The sequence below is a fragment of the Takifugu flavidus genome, chromosome 4 (genome assembly GCF_003711565.1).
Source record: "Takifugu flavidus isolate HTHZ2018 chromosome 4, ASM371156v2, whole genome shotgun sequence".
Classification (NCBI taxonomy): domain Eukaryota; kingdom Metazoa; phylum Chordata; class Actinopteri; order Tetraodontiformes; family Tetraodontidae; genus Takifugu; species Takifugu flavidus.
The window spans coordinates 15,510,827-15,525,108 of NC_079523.1; the positions used below are offsets into that span (position 1 = coordinate 15,510,827).

The following is a 14,282-nucleotide window of genomic DNA, read 5'->3' on the forward strand; positions in this document are numbered from 1 at the left end:
ACAACCAAACAAGCCAATGGGAATGAAGCAGGTGGAGTCTTTGTGAAACAAGAGGTTACGACCTGAGCTTTGCTCTCCAATAGGATTATAAACACCAGCACCTGCTGACACAAGTGTGCATGTGTGCGCACGTGCACATCCGCATATGTGTGTGAAAACAGCTTCTTTGGTGACTCAAACAGTACATATTTATATAGTTTAAGTTAGCCCACAGGTCATCATAAGAGAAAACTGGTCTGTATAAATAAAATACTTTGTTCTTGGTTTTTTTGTTGTTGTAATCTGAACTGGAAGAAGGTGTCTGGAGGGGGTTGAAGAGGCTCCATGGAACATCAACAAACCCAGGTTCCACAGGTACACAGCAGGAGCCTCGTGGACTCTGAAATCCTTAGCAGACACAGTCTCACTGTCCCTGAGGAATCTCATACACAAGATGGATGCTGAGGGTTTGCTTGGTTCCCTCAGTTTTCCAGCAGTCCAGAGTGGAGAAGAAAGCAGTACAGGTTTATGTGCACTGCACAGTGAAGCAACGGTCACTCACACCAGCAGTCTGCAGGGACATGAAACTGCCTCTCTTCCTTTTTTATGTCTCTTACCCACCTCCAGTAGACAATCACAGCCAGCAGGATGACGAGGCAGATGGAGGTCATGGCTGAAACCACCCCCAGCGGTAGCACCCACTGCATCAGGCCCAGTCTTGACCCAGACCCAGGTTCTGTACGCTGGTTGGTGATGGCACTGGGATGCTCTAGAGAAACACAGGTGGAAAAGTTAAACAGAACAACACACCTCAGGATAATCTGGGCCCATGCGATGCGTCTAAGAAACCCAAGTCCCAAATCCCAAAGTCTCAAATTTCTGTGTGTATGAGTGTGTGTTGGGGAGCCACATCAATTCACATCTGAAACTCTCCTGAGTGATTTAACCTTTACTGACATGGAAACAAGTGGCCTTCATCACCAAACAGAACTGGGATCAGGACCTGGCATGATCTTATAGACCTTGGTCTGAAAACAACACCAGGATAGTCAACAGCATCAGTCACCATGGTGACATAGTCCACTCACACCAATGATGGGTCGGATGAAGGCAACATACTTCAGAATTTATCCCCCAGCCCCAATGTGCTGCTCATGCCACTGTTTCACACAGGCGTGAGGAAAACTGAAGGGATCACACATCTTACATTCACATAATGTCTTGGACCATTACTGCCACAGATTCCCTGGCCTCCAACCAACTTCAGCACAAATGAACCACCAGTAAAACCAGCACAGATTGGTGTTGACAGCCAGTCTGTGTCTGTTCTGAGCCAGCACACCTGCAGAGCACCATGTCTGCACCAAAACACACCTGACTCAGGAGGTCTGTTATATAATAATGTTGAGTCCTGTCCTATCAGCACCACTTTTACTGTTAGAACCACCTACCTGCTTCAGCTGCTGCAGCCATGACGTTGCTGGAGGTGCAAGCCGTCCCCCATGGCCCTGAACCTGCAGCTTGACCTGGAGCTGAATGCTACATTAGCTGGGCCCCTGTGCCACACCGCAGCAGGCTTGCATCGCCACTAAACCAACGTCTGCAACGTTGTCACGCTAAAGAGTGCGTGCGCACACACACACACGCATGCATGCACTCACTCACACGCAAACACACACACACACACACACACACACACACACACACACACACACACACACACACACACAGAAAGACGCTGCCTACCGCCTCTTTCTGCTTTTCTCTCACGGCGGTCTGCCAAAAAACAAATAAATAAATAATCCTGTTACAGCTGCAACACACACACACACACACACACACACACACACACACACACACACACACACACACTGGTACTATAAATGGAACAGAACCTTCCTCTCCCCCTGTAGCTGAGTCTAGCCCACAAGCCTCATCTCCTCTCACCATGTTAGAAAGTAGGCCAGCACTCAGATCACAGCAAGAACGGCAGGGTGAGGTGGGGCGAAGGAAGGGTGGTGACTCAGCACCGCCACAGCTGGGAGGGGGATGGCTACCGACTTACCCCCTCACCCCCACCTCCAACACTTGAAATTTTGTCACTATAGGTGGAGGGCACTATATGTGCGGTTTCTCCGTGGTAGGATGCAAAACCTGGCTGGATTCCAGCCTTCATGGATTAGACTTGTCCATCAGAGGCAATCAAATCCAGTCCTCGAGGGTTGAATTCAAGCCGGGATTTACATCCTACCAGGCAAGAAATGCTTTCAGAATCAGAATCAGAAGAATCAGAAGAAGGTTTATTGCCATTGTTCATGTAATACACAGTATTACACAAACTAGGAATTTGTCATGGTGTGCCGCTGCGACATTCAACATAACACTAGACATCAACACCACACTAGAATAAGATAAATAAAATAAAATAAGACTTATATACAGTATATACATAAATAGTGAGTGGTAAGAAATAGTGCAGGTCCATGAGGAGTAATGTATTGTTCGTGAGTCCGACTGGCTGCTGTACATGGTGCTTAAGTGATAAGTCACTTGGTGTTCAGCAGCCTGATGGCAGAGGGGAAGAAGCTGTTTGTGTAGCGGGAGGTTCTGGTCCGAATGGACCGTAGTCTCCTGCCTGAGGGGAGGGGGGAAAACAGTCCGTGACCAGGGTGGGAAGGGTCGGCCGTGATCCGACCTGCACACCTCCGGGTCCTGGAGATATACAGGTCCTGGATGGATGGAAGCCTCACCATCACCACCCACTCACCATCATCACCACCATTCACCAAGGTAAATGAAACCCCAGGTGAAAGTGTTTACCTGTAGGACAGAAAGTCTGGCTTGGATATGGCCCTCAAGGACTGGATTTGCCCACCCCTGCCCTATGTCATTCAGGGTCTACAGCAGGAATTTACAGGTGCTACATAGCAGGAGGAAACAAATCCAGAACATCAGTGAACTGGGTCTTACCTCACAGTAATTGTGAGAAAATGTGTGCTTGATGGAGCTTGACTTCCTGGTGGGAGTTAATTGAAAGTCTTTTTTAGATCTGGGATTTGTAGCCTTCAGGTAAAGCTTGATTTCCTAACTGGCTGGTAAGAGAACTCAGCATAAAACCTTCTTCACAGAGCAGAAATACACACACATGTGACTTTCACAAAAGTCCTCCAACAGCTCTACACTTCCAGATCTCACAGAATAAAACATGTAACATGTGCCTAAGTGAGTAGATGGAGAAAGTTGTTTCCAACAAGTGCCATAAGAGCTGCCTTTCTTGTAAGAATGTTTGCATTTGTGCTGACACTATCAAAGACCTGGGAACTGGGACTTGGTGGTAGCAAAGCCCCTTTTGCATGCAGTAGGCCTGCTCTGTGCTCATACTGGAACTCTGGGATAACAACAACATCCAGCCAGTTCCTGCAGTTGGTCACTGCTCACTGCCTTCATACTCCAGGATCTCCTGTAATGTTTAAACTATTTGTTTCAGTTGGGCAAGATTCTCGAGGAAACATAACATAATACTAGCGAAAAAAAAGAGAAAAAACTGACAAAAACATCAGGATCAGCTCACCTGTCTAGCCTTTTGTATCTTCTTTTTTATATTAATCTACATTGAATATCTGTTGATCTCAGCACCTCTTGAGGAGTAACACAATGATTCCTGTGATGGGAGGTTATAGCAGTAGGTATTTCAACATCTGACAGCCTCTGTTACCAGTACTTCTGGGACTGTCTGTGTCACATTCACTACATTTGCAGGATTCTCCAATAAACAAATGATTACCTCAATCTGGTTGTAACTGGACAACCAACATGCACATTAACACATCCCACTGATATTATACCATACCTGACTAAGACACCCAGGTAATGCAATAGATCAATTTGTTCTGGCATGTTTGCTCCTTGATCAGTTGTAGATAAGGTGCGTGCTCATGGTCATTAACCTCCATGCTGGAGTATCACCCCGGAACATTCAAGAAAGCCAGGATTAGCATTACATAAGGCATTCTTGTGTGCCTCCTTAAATCACCACGAACACAAGAGAGAGCATCTTATCTCCACAATAAGTAATGGGTACCTTACGTACTAATCAGGGGTGTCAAACTCAATTGCAGGGGGGCCAAAACTCAAAGCACACTTTAGATTGTGGGCCGAACAGGATATACATTTCTTGAACACATTAAAAGTAAATGTTTTTTGATAGAAAGGGATAGAAATAAAAACAGGCAGGAATATTATTCCAGAATAAATAAACTTACATTTTATATTACTTAAAATACTTTCCTCTATATATGTTTCTTGTCAAAATGATAAAAGCTACAATTATGAACATGCTGCAAAAAAACGTGAAAAACTCTAAATATCTTTGAATACTTCTACACTCCACAAAAATGGTCCTGTCAAAATCATAAAAATCCAAAATCAATATCAGCATGGTCCAAAAAACCCCAGGACAAACAAATAAAATTAAATAAATAAAATCAAAAACCCACAAACCTGATCAGCCGCTGTGTCAAGCTTAGATTTGACATCTGCTTTTTGTCTGGACAGAAGACGTCACACACCTTGAGCTTACAGTTCTTCAGAAACTCACCCTCAGTAAATGGCCAGCCTAATTTGGCGAACTCTTCTGCCACGTCTCTTCACTTTGTGTTTTCACTCTGGTGAAAAACATCTGCTGAGATGTCAGATTCTTCTTTAACTCTTCTACTTCCTGTAGCTTCTACTCTGCATTTTGGTTTATCAGCTTGTCTTGATGCTTTCTCTTGAAATGCCTTCTTAGATTAAATTCCTTAATTACAGCCACATTAGCTCCACAAATAAGACACAGATTTACTGGCAATGTCAATAAACCGATACTCAGCCTTCCATCGGTATTGAAAGGCTCTGTTTTCAGAATCAACTTTTCTTTTCTCTATTGTTAAGGGCACGGTTTGATATTACAATTGGTTTGCAAACATTAACATACACTTGACTTGAATGAAGTGCAAATGTTCCCAGGTACGTAACCTATGCAGCTGTTGTGCTGCATTATGGGATCTGTAGTTTGTGTGTTCTCAGCGTTTCATATCGCCGGGCCATTAATAACAATAATAACAGACCTAGGAAAATGATCTTGTGGGCCGGATATGGCCCACGGGCCTTGAGTTTGACTCATATGTACTAGATGAAAAAAGCTTTTTTGATAATCCATCTTTCAGTTGTTAGACATGCTTCTCTGCTGCCTGACTCCAGTTGTTTATTGTGTGACGTAATAGGTCAAGGTCATTGGGCTGGGTCACAGAGGCAGCAGTCTAAGCAGAGATGTCACCCCATATGCTTCCTCCAGCTCTGCTGGGAGGATTCTGAGTTGCTCCTAGGCCATCAGAGAGATATAGTCTCTTTACCGTGTCCTGAGTCTTCCTTGGGGTCCCTCCCAGTGGGACATGCCCCACTGGCTCCCTGTAGAGGCATCCAGGGAACATTCAGGAGGAGCATTGGCTCTACTCTGAGCTCATCCAGGGTGACTGAGCATTTCACCCTATCTGTAAGGGAGACACCCTAAGGAGGAAACTCATTTCGGCCAATTGTGTCCGCAGTCTTGACCTCTCAGTCATTTCATGACAATAGATGAGGGTAGAAAGTGACCAGTAAATTAAGAGCTTTGCCTTTCGGCTCGGCTTCATCACAATGGTTTACATCAATTGCATCAATGCAGAGGCTGCACCAATCAAGCAGACACCCAGGTGCTTAAAACATATTGGATGATCTGGAGTTGCCCAGGCCACTGAAGGTCACTGAGGATCAGGATCATTGTGAATGACTACAGAGGAGACATTGCCTTTAGTTACAGTTACAACCGGGCAAACGTTTGGTGACATGGGTGGTTACCTGTATCAAATTACCAGGTTAAGAATGGACCCTTTAACAGGTTCTCTTTTAAAAGAAAAAAGTTTCTCCTAAAAGTAAGATATTTTTTATTTCCTGAGTGATTGAAGGGGTTCCACCTAAAACTTGACATAATGATCTGGGAACCTCTGCAGGGGATTAAAGGATAACTGTATCAGGGAGCAATAAAACAATGTTCATATGGGTGTTCTATGAAGAACAAAAGACAAAAGTCGCATCAACCTATTCCAGATCTGACCGTGATGCTCACCTCTGGCTACAGAGAAATGCCAGGATCTCTTTCGTTCACCTCCTCTGGGTCTCAGCACCACTGCCCAATCATTGATGGCTGAAAGAACTGCATTCTGATTGGTTGAACAGGTGGTAGGGTCACGATGAACTGTATTGTGGGTATAGTCCAGATGAGCCAATGTGACAGAAGACACATCTGACCCAGTTGGTTTTTTTGCCCTTCTGCTGGAGTTTTCAGTCCTTTCAGTTGGCTCGTTCAGCACTGAGCTGCTGTACTCCTGGCTCCACCCATCTAGACCTCTAGATCCCTTTGCCTTTTTCTTTTTCTTCTCATTGTTATTATCATCTTCATCATCATCATCTTCTTCTTCATCTTCTTCCTTCCCTTCATCCTCTACTTCACCAGTACAGTTTTCCACGTCTTCTCCCAGGGCATTGCCTGTCTCAGCCATACAGGAGGAGGGGTCAGTCTGGTGGCTGGTGCTGGGGCTCTGGGTGGGAGGCCTGCTGGGCCACACAGAGCTCGGGAAAGATGAAATAACTCCCCCACTGAAACCCAGTCCGGCCAGTAATGTGCTTGTCAGTACGGACGCCACCGTTGCTTGACTGCCGCTGGAGGATGGGCTGATGCCTGTTGCCATGGATACAAATGAGAACGGGATGCCTGAGGAGGTCCAGGTGGATGAGCCGGAGGATATGGGTGCCATATCGGCAGAGGAAGCAGGAGACATAGTCGGCTGAAAAAGAAAGAACTTCCTTATTAGAATCTGAATCAAAGGATTATTGATCAATTGCCGTTGTCGTCGTCGTCGTCGTCATCATCATCATCATCATCATCATCATCATCATCATCATCATCATCATCATCCCTGCTAACACCTCTGACCTCTGCAGGACAACTCATGTAAAGACAAGTGATTAACCTCTGCATCACTCACCATTCCAGTTTTCACGATCCTTGTTCCCTCAAAGATCCGGGTGGTGTTTGCTGCATCACAGGAGGAGTGACACAGCTGTCAGATAATCTGAGAGACAGCACTTTGTGTGTGTATGTGTGTGTGTGTGTGTGTGTGTGTGTGTGTGTGTGTTACCTCTGAAGAGCATGCTCTGGCTGAAGTCACTGCGCATGTCATTCATACAGACGGCCTGAACTCGGAACAGGTAGAGAACATCAGGAGAGACTGGAGAAATAATAGCCTCCTGGACCACAAAGAGAGGGACAGTTACCTAACAGACACACACTGGTTTACCTGGACAGCGAGCATGGATGGCTGGTTATACTGGGACAGAGAGGGTAAAGGACTTGTTATAGTTGGACATAGAGGGTAAATGACTGGTTATACTGGGACAGAGAGGATAAATGACTGGATATAGTGGGACAGAGAGGATAAATTACATTATTCTGGGACAGAGAGGATAAATTACATTAGTCTGCGACTGAGAGGGTAAATGACTGGTTATACTGGAACAGAGAGGATAGCTGAGCGGTTACACTGGGACAGGGAGGGTAAATGACTGGTTATACTGGAACAGAGAGGATAGATGACCAGGTATACTGGGACAGGGAGGGTAAATGGCTGGTTATACTGGGGTAAATAGTTGCATATTTGCTTGGGTTGCATTTTTGACAATGCTTCTTATAGTTTATATTCATCTATATTGTTGTTTCCCAGTTCTTTTTTGTCCCTCTGGTGGTTTATCTCAGACACATCCGAAAGTTCATGCAAAAGTTCAGGGTCCAATAAACGGTCTCCTGAGGAGATGGTGTAATAACTCCAGGAGGGCCTGAATTAGTGAGAACACTGACAGCAGATCTTTGTAATTCAGTGCTCATTTAGGTGAAACAGGATTTATATTCTGCTTCATCACAAGCTGCCGTGTGAAGAAAAGAGATCCTTTTCAAACCCTCTTTGACTGAGTTAGCAGGTCTACATGAGGGGGCGGACATGTTCCCCTGAGCTTTTACAGGCACACAGTAGGTTGGATACACAGTTATCACAGTCATAGTTATGACCAGGAACCCCTCCATTACTGAAACCACTCCCATGGTGCATCATGGGTAGACGTGAAGACAAATGTAGACAGCTCAGGAGGTAGACTCTGCCCCTCTCTCTGCCCCTCTCCCTGTCCCTTTCCAATGAGTGTGTTACAGATGCAGTGTTCTCAGGCAGGGTTAGTGCTAAGAGCCCCCTCCTTGTCCCTCAGGCCCACAGAGACCCAGACCTGGACCCTTTAGCTCCTCATTGGTATTCAGCGACCGCAGCGTGAGGAAGCAAGACTGGTGTCTGCTGGACCGACGCTCTCACAGCTCATGTCGGCCCCTGATGACATGTGAAATGGAAATGATGGCGCATATTGCTGTGTGTGTGTGTGTGTGTGTATGAACAAAGGCCCCTGATGCTTCCTGAACTTCTTTATTGAGACCTCTCTCTGCTCTTCTTCTCCTAACCCGAAAGTTGCCAAAGATATTGCTGTTTGCTCCTTGTGTCAAAAACCATTTTAATGATGCAACGTCCAAACAACTAATGAGATACTGCAATTTTCAAAATCATTTTTTTATGATGTAAAGTCATCTGTGTGTTTGAAATATTACTCAAAACCAAACAGATGAAAGCAGGTTGCCAGTCAGAGCGGCCATGGAAAGATAAACCAGCCTTGACAGAGGTGCAACACCTCAACCATTCACCCACCCAGCATCAATCCTCCTCTCCCAATCTCACCAATTTGTGTTTGGGGTCGGTCAAGTGCGTCTCCTCGTAGCTGTCTTCATGGGACGTCCAGCTGTATGACACTAGGAAGTGCAGGATGGGTGGGTGGTAGGTGACCTCAGGACGAGCCCAGCGCACCACCAGAGCGCTGGCATTCAGGTGCTGCACCTTCATGTTGATGGGAGCGCTGCTGCACACTGGGGAGACAAGGTCAGATAGTCAACACCAGTGTCATGTTGTTGTTTCTCTCCTGACCACTGTTTGACAACCAAAACACACACACACACACACACACACACACACACACACCACACACACACACACACACACACACACAGAAGCTAGTGTGAAGCTAAGACAACGGTTTGCGTTGGTGTTTCAGGCCCCTGCTGGATGTTCAACCCTTCAGCACCTCAAACACGCCCAGAACAGGGAGGGGGGGGGCTTACTGGCCAGACTTGAAGGTGTTTCTACCGCTGCAATGGTAGCTTTAAGAAGGTGTGTCTGACCTGGCTAACACATATCTGGTTCAACATCTGCTTTTCGGGAGATGGACGACATCTTGTGTCAGTGGGGCATTGGCTGCAGCTACCAACCAGCCAACAAGCTGAGAGAGAAAATGTGGTTCTTCTTCTTCTGCTACCATGTAGTGCGGCTGCTTTGATTCCTTCTGCATTAGCAGGAATGTTTGGCGATAGTGAGAAGATTCAGACAGAAACGTTGATGATCCTTAATTGAGCAACATCGGTGAATGTCTGCCTGAAGACCAGGCTGCTCCTGGTTCAATGTGAGAGTCAGTTCAGCAGCAGAAGAGAAACGAGAAACGTCAGCTGCTGCTACACAGGCATGGCTGTCCTTTAGCGTTTAGCTGTACCCAGGCCCGGCAAGCCCCTCCCCCCAAACTTCTCTTTCGACTGCTGGAGAGATGGTGACAGTCATTTGTTTAATGCTTACAAAAAAAGTCAGGAAATTGCACGCCTGCACACACACACATACACACGCACACACACACACACACACACACACACACACACACACACACACACACACACTGCTTTATGAACACCTCAATACGTCAACACGTCTGCCTTTAAATCGAGAACAAAAGACGAAGGGGGTTGAGAAAGGAGAACCTGACCCCCATCTTAGTGCTCCCAGTGCTCCTCCAGCTTTTGTCAGTTAGGTTTCCATCCTGCTGCATCTCCACATGTTTCTCTCAAAGGAAAATCACTTTTGGAACCGAGTGTTCTCACCTTTGGACGTCTCCGTGCCGTACAGTCCACCACCACCGTCCGTCAGGTCAGGCATCCAGGCGTCCTTCACCGCCGACTTAAAGACTTGGCGGTTGTCCAGGCTCTGGATGGGCCGGAAGTTGCTGCGTAGATACTCCACCGACTTGACGTGGTCCTGCTGCTCCGTGGTGAAGATGGAGTAGAAGGACTCCAACTAAAAACAGAAGAAAGCAGAACATTAGCTGCACCCATACATCCAGGACAGCAGTGTGTCTGGTTCCCTGCAGCAGTACAAAAGGGACAACAGGGAGACAAGAAAGACAAAACATGTGTCTGACAATCCTGAAACCTGATTGCACAGCTGAAATCTGCAGCGTAGAGTGAGAGGGAGCACTGTCAGCCTGATGGCCTGCCTGATACCTGCACTGTCATGGATGGACTCAACTGTGCTGCATTGCTGACACCAGGACCTGGTTCAGCTCCAGGATAGAGACAGATTGTCTGTATGTATGTTCCCACCTGCGCAGTGAGGAACCAGTAAAATGTTCAGAATCTACGATCAGGCCCAAACGCAGAGGAAGACTGAGCTTTTCCAGGCCTGGAAACACCTGGAAGTAGGAACGGTGACATGCCTCTGACAGATGGAATGACAGAAATAACCCAGTAAAGGAGATGTGGACTTGTCAAGGGCAGGTGTCCACCACAGTCCAAGGCTAACCTCTGGCATCGCCACATTCCAGGCTCCTCCTGGGCTCCACGTTAAGCTGCTGCTCCATGTTAAGGCTAAAGTTGGCGTCTTCCTGCAGGTGGTCAGAAGTGAATCTGCAGCATGTGACTGAAGTGTCCCTTGAATGCAGCATGCACAGTAGCGTGCACAGCGGCAGAGCTGAGAAGTCTCAGGGACATGAAGCCAGATAACAGCTCATTGGTCAGGTTGACTGTATATTTTAGCTCCATTAGCTTGAAGCTATAATTCAGTTAGATGAGGTGGTAAAAGTTCCTGGTCAGACCAGATCCTTCTGTTGGAACCCCCATAAAAAAACAGTGGATTTGCAAAGCTTGCTCTTTGTTCTTCCTTCGGGTTCTCAGTTTGTTTCCTTGATATATCTGATGTCACTCACTTCCTGTGTGTGACATCACATTCTCAATCAGCCAATTAGCAGCCAGCAGAGTGTGACATAATGACAGTCATCGTGCTAGCTTTACCGCAGCGGTTATCTAATGCACAGCCCTGAAACACATCAACACACATCCAGGAGGAGAAGAACCCACATAACTGCTTCTGTTCTGTCTACTGGAAATGTTGGCAAGCTTGTCCGTGGTGCCAGATGGGAAGATTATCCCATGTCCCAGTTGGAATGGCTTCTTTGGAGGCAGGTCTGACAGTGCTAACCCTTTCAGCGGCTCATGTGCGATGCTGTGTTTTCTGTCTCAGGTTTTTAGCGGAGCATCGCTCTCCTCCTGCTGCTGACCCACTGAACCAGAGCGGGAAGCACAGACCTGAATCCATGCTCCCCCCTCACCTCCTGCTTCCACCACTGAGGAGTGACTAATGTTCATGAATACTCCGGAACCAGCCGGAAGCAGCAGGGAACAGGAAGTGGTGCTCTCCTCTCATGCTAACTCTCGGTTCTGATGTTCTTTCTGCTGCAGGAGCTTTAGTAGGGGAACAATGTTTAAAATAAAAAAAACAAGTCTTCGCTGCTGAAACTGGGGCAAGATGGTGGGAAAGCTGCCCCAGAGGACACTTTATCAGCTTTTGATCGCTAGAAAGGAGGCAATTTGTCACATCATCACATTCATTTCATGGAAAGGCAACACGTGGTCACTTTACTTGGCTTCTCTCCAGTTGAAGGGCACCAATAAAATGCAACCCTTTACTTGAAAAGCAGCCATCCAGGCTCTCTACTAACCGGAACAACCCTCTGGATCATATCATATGACAGAGTGAACTCAAACACCCCCGAGGGGGCACTTCCACAGTGCAGCTTCAGCTTGTAGGGTAGAAGACGCAGCTAAACGCTATAGCTGACGTGTTTCTCACCTGTTTGTACGAAACGTAGATGGGTCGGCTGAACACGATCCAGTCCACCACCTTGCTGCAGGGTGGTGTGGTCAGAGAGCCCGTGTAGCGATAGTAGCTCGCCAGGGAGGATGGGAGCAGATCCCTCAAGACGAACGGTTCCAGAACTGTCTCTTTCTCTGTGTGGGAGAGGTCAGAAGTCAGTCAACAGTCCACACTCTGGCTAACTCCTTGTGCCTCCTCTGGTTCCTGACACCGTTATCCAACCGTAATGGCTTTTTACCTGAAAATCAATCTCTGATTATGTACCAATGGCCACCAAGGGCATTTCTGACTCAAACTGATAATGAAGCTACCCACTCATTCTGACCACATTAGCATTAGCTGCGGCTAGCTGCAGGAGGAGGACATTCAACATAACAAAAAGGGACTCAACTGATAATGTTAGCCTGGGGAGCCAAGGCAAGCTCATTAATGTACATTAAGTTTGAAACACCAAAATATGCTACCAGAGGGTTAGCGTTAGCTTCATCAGTAACTCTGTTAGACCGAGAAAGCGGTTGAGCGCTACCGACTAGATATGGTCGGCCTCTCCTCCACACATAGCGTCGGCTTGGGAACCCAAATCCTTGAGGGGGGTTGGACACTCTTCTACGCTGGAGTTGCTCAGGGTGAGAGACGGAGAGCGGGGGTGGGCTTTTTGCTTGCCCCTAGACGCTCTAGTTTGATGTTGGGGTTTGATGTTGAGCGAAAGGGTCGCTTCCCTGCGCCTTCGTGTCGGGGAACAAGTTCTGACGATTGTTTGTGCGTAGGCACCGAACAATAGTTCAGAGTACCCGCCCTTTTTGAAGAACCTAGGATGGATGCTGGACAGTGTCCCGACTGGGGACTCCATCGTTCTGCAAGGAGACTTCAACGCTCACGTGGGTAACGACAGCGTGACCTGGAAAGGCGTGATTGGGAGGAACGGTCTGCCTGATCAGAACCAGAGTGGTGTGCAGTTATTGGACTTCTGTGCTATTCGCAGTTTGGCCATAACTAACACCATATTCAAGCATAAGGTTGTTCATCGGTGCTCTTGGCACCATGACAGCCTGGGTCGTAGGTCAATGATTGACTTCATAGTCGTGTCAGCTGATCTGTGGCCATATGTTTTGGACACTCGGGTGAAGAGAGGAGCAGAGTTGTCCCACCTCCAACAGAGCTTTAATCGCATTCCGGGGGCGGTAGGGGACATTGGAGAATGGGCCATGTTCAGCTCCGCCATTGTCGAGGCGGCTGTCACAAGTTGCGGCTGCAAGGCCGCTGGTACTGGTCGTGTTGGTAATCCCCGTACCAGATGGTGGACACCAGAGATGAATGGAGCCATCAGGCTGAAGAAAGAGGCCTGCAGGTCAAGGCTGGTCTGTGGGTCCCCGGAAGCAGCTGACCGGTACAGGTTGGGTAAGCGGGCTGCGGCCGAGATGGTCGTGGAGGCAAAAATTTGGGCGTTGGAGGAATTCGGTGAGGCTATGGAGGAAGACTTTCGGTCGGCACCGGGAAGATTCTGGCAAACTGTCCGGCGCCTTAGGGGCGGTAGGCGGCAACTTGCTCACACCATGCTAGGTGTGCGTAGGGAGCTGCTGATGTCTCCCGGGGCAATTAGCCGGCGGTGGAAGGAATACTTCCTGTAGCTCCTCAATCCTACCATCACATATCCACAAGGAGGAACAGAGTCGAGAGACAAGGAGGTGGACCATCCAATTTCCAGAAGTTGCCAAGGTAGTGAAACAGCTGTCTGGCGGCAGAGCTGCGGGAGCGGATGAGATCCGCCCAGGGTATCTTAAGGCTCTGGACATCTGGCCTGGCAGACTGGGGTGGTGGTCCCTATTTTCAAGAGTGGGGACCAGAGGGTGTGTTCCAACTATAGGGTGATCACACTCCTCAGCCTCCCTGTGAAAGTATATGCCGGTGCTGGAAAAGAGGATTAGATCAATAGTCTCTGATCAGGGAGGAACAATGCGGGTTTCGACCCGGTCATGGAACCACAGATCAGCTCTTTACCCTTGCTGGGGTGCTTGAGGTGAGTTGGGAGTTTGCCCAAACAGTCCACATGTGCTTTGTGGACTTGGAAAAGGCCTATGACCGAGTTCCTAAGAACATCCTGTGGGGGGTGCTCCGAGAGTATGGGGTGGATGGTCCCTTGATAAGGGCCGTCCAGTCCCTGTACCGAAGGAG

General features: G+C 47.7%; 1 protein-coding gene across 3 annotated transcripts in view; it reads right to left on the reverse strand.

Moving 5' to 3' along the window:
- LOC130524339 (receptor-type tyrosine-protein phosphatase gamma-like) overlaps positions 1-14,282 on the reverse strand; it is a 129,866-nt gene that overhangs the window by 20,031 nt on the left and 95,553 nt on the right. For all 3 annotated transcript variants that reach the window (XM_057030368.1, XM_057030369.1, XM_057030367.1), the window contains 7 exons: positions 12,087-12,244; positions 10,064-10,256; positions 8,823-9,007; positions 7,194-7,302; positions 7,041-7,090; positions 6,122-6,839; positions 601-748 (listed from right to left, as the gene is read on the reverse strand). In XM_057030368.1, coding sequence (XP_056886348.1) covers positions 601-748; positions 6,122-6,839; positions 7,041-7,090; positions 7,194-7,302; positions 8,823-9,007; positions 10,064-10,256; positions 12,087-12,244 — 1,561 coding nt within the window. The remainder of the gene's footprint in view (positions 1-600; positions 749-6,121; positions 6,840-7,040; positions 7,091-7,193; positions 7,303-8,822; positions 9,008-10,063; positions 10,257-12,086; positions 12,245-14,282) is intronic.